The sequence below is a fragment of the Mya arenaria genome, chromosome 4 (assembly GCF_026914265.1).
Source record: "Mya arenaria isolate MELC-2E11 chromosome 4, ASM2691426v1".
Lineage (NCBI taxonomy): Eukaryota > Metazoa > Mollusca > Bivalvia > Myida > Myidae > Mya > Mya arenaria.
In genome coordinates, this window is record NC_069125.1 from 25063366 (window position 1) to 25066201 (window position 2836).

The window sequence follows — 2836 nt, forward strand, 5'->3', positions numbered from 1 at the left end:
AAGCCGCATAAGCAGTTTCTGAGACACGTTACAGCTTTATTTATGCCTTAAAACAACTATATAAGCAAGTCAAATGGTAGAACTTTCAAAGACCTTTTCTTGTTTAGAACAATTTTCTGATTTTTAATCGCCATTTTTCGAAACTGATATGCAGTACCCTTAAAGTAGTTTTATCAATAACGTACGCCCATGCAATATTCATTAGTACAATGGGTATTTATGTTTAATCAATTCTCGAAATTAAATTGTTCAACTCAGTATACAGTCGTAGTGCTGACTCAGCGTCCAATGGCATCTGTAGATCTGGCTTCAAAAGATGTGCTAATTCTTTGAATTCCTCACAGTGTCTTTTTGGACGCGAATACATGTCTTTGCAAACATTTACGTCATTCAAGTTCGCTGCATTACCGAAGTCGTGAGTTTCAAACAGACCTGGTATAAAGAACAGTGTGTCAGGTTTTCCACCAATAACCGAAGAATTGGTTTGTTCCCTTATCTCATGAACGTTCCATTGCTGTGCAATCCGGTCTTACTCGGTTTGTATGAGATCCATAAAGCGAAATTTTAAGTTCTCACATTGTATTGCGTCCAGCTCATTAAACGTCCCTGTATCGCGTAAGTCTTTGAAAAAGTTAATCCACCAATGTATTCCATTTTGTCGTAATGTACCCCACCACCTCTCAATGCGCTGGTTCGATGTGCTTTTTCCAACTACAACGCTTCGAGCCCCAGCAAACGGATCAGTAGCATCGTGCCGGAAGTATTGCTGCAAAAGTAAAGCAATGCAGTTTTCCGTGCCACCATCAGAACGTAGTATTCGAGGGACTTTTTTATGTTCATTCAATGCATCTAAAAAGTATCTTGCAATTAAGCGTGGGTCATTATTTGAGTCCGAAACCTCTAACCATATTATTTTCCTACTAAACCCATCCACCGCACCATGAATACAAAATCCATATGGCTTTAATTTGTCGTAACCGTCTATATGCCATACAAAATTGGGTCCTTTGGCAAAGTATACTCGCCGGCGGAGACGATGTGCTTTTCGCAGCTCTACACCAACTGGATCCAGCGCTCTCATTATTTCCATGACGTCGTCCCTTTTGACGTACATGTTGTAATCCAGCATTAACCGACGCCACATTGTACGGTAACCTATGCATTGTCCACTTGTTTGTATTTCTCTGTTTATAACATCAGACACAATCTCCAAAGGTGTATATATTATATTACGTCGTTTCAAATTTAAGCGTTTAAGTATCCTCTTTACTGTCCTCAATGACGTTATAATGCCATGTCGTGTCAGTAAAAATGCAACAATTTCATAGATCTTAAAGCCTTTCTGAAAGTACTCTACTGTGAGCAGAGTTTTGTCTGTTATAGATGTTGGTGGTAGGTACCTTGGCACAGTAGCTTGGGCAATACCGAGCAGTATTATGAAACAGACACAGAACACTATCCAAGTTGTCATCTTCATATTTTTCAGTCGAGTAGTTGTGTCTGAAAAAACATGTTTATATATATGATATTATTCTCTACATTGTACAACATAGGTAACACTATTGAGTCCAAAGTACTCCATATGTCTTCAAAAAGGAAGTACTCATTAATGGTATATTTCTTACCTAGCTAAACATTTTTAAAACTGGCTCTGTGCTTGCTTGGTAAAGTTACCTACCTATACATGTTTAATGCTGGTTCTGTGTTTGCCCGGTAAAAATGCAGTCTATTTCTTACCTAGCTATACATGTTTAATACTGGCTCTGTGAACGTCTTAAAAGTGATATAACTTGTCAGATCAGAGTTTGTGTTGAGAAAGATAGAACATGTATGACCACTAAAAACATGAAAACATTAACAATATAGTCCACATATTACTGAACTCATTCTCACACACACACACACGCGCACACGCGCACGCGCGCACGCGCGCACGCACGCACACACGCACACACGCACACACACACAATCCTCCGTCACAACCCACAATTAAATATATGCGATATTAAGTATTTGAGCAAGAATAATTAAAATCATTTTAATTCACAGTGTATGTGCCAGAGAAAACGTTTAAAATAGGGGTTACATACCTGAAATCAACGTAGTTCCCTTCAGCTTCTGGAGCACGTGTATAATGCATAGCCTAAGTCAAAAGTCATAAGTCATAAGTCGAAAGTCGAAAGTCAAAAGTCAAAAGTCAAAAGTCAAAAGTCAAAAGTACCCGTAAGTCGAAACTCAAAAGTGGCCCTCCAAGGCTTCCATAGAATGCTGATAAAATCCGCTCTGATATCATATCTAAAATAAGAGGCATCTGTTTTTAAAGAAAAGGGACTGATTACTTATTCAAATCAAAAACAATAATTATTAATTTCAAGTTTGAGTGTTATTGAAAGTTTTGAATTGAAACTTATTTTTCATCTTCGTGGTCAAAAAAAAAACAGTTTAACAATTAAATTAAAATTAAACAAGCAGCAAACCAGAATTCTTTTATTCCTAAATCTATTTAAAACGGCTCTAATTGTTAACTTACTTTTTTCATAGTTGGTTACCCATTATTAACTTTATTTCCATTGATAGCGGTTGACCCTAACCCACCCATTGGTATGAGTGGGTTGCAATAAAGATGCCCTATCTTTAATGTTGCACTCTCTAAGTTTGACAAGTTCTACTTATTTAAGTTTTGTCTCAGAATCAGCTAAATTTTGCATCAGTGTCTTCATTTCAGTCATTAAGATACCTCACAATATTAATCTCAACTATTTGAAAATCTGCCGAAAATTATATTTTTCTTAAAGCGTTAGTATTATAGTAACGCTTAATAATATTAATACTAATA

The 2836-nt window shown here is 36.7% G+C and overlaps 1 protein-coding gene across 1 annotated transcript; it reads right to left on the bottom strand.

Moving 5' to 3' along the window:
• Positions 1-529: 529 nt before the first annotated feature.
• On the bottom strand, positions 530-2158 carry LOC128230712 (uncharacterized). Its single transcript, XM_052943157.1, has 3 exons — positions 2091-2158; positions 1401-1500; positions 530-766 (listed from the first exon to the last, which is right to left on the bottom strand). The coding sequence occupies exons 1-3, from the start codon at positions 2138-2140 to the stop codon at positions 530-532; spliced, it is 387 nt and encodes a 128-aa protein (XP_052799117.1). The 5' UTR covers positions 2141-2158.
• Positions 2159-2836: the final 678 nt, after the last annotated feature.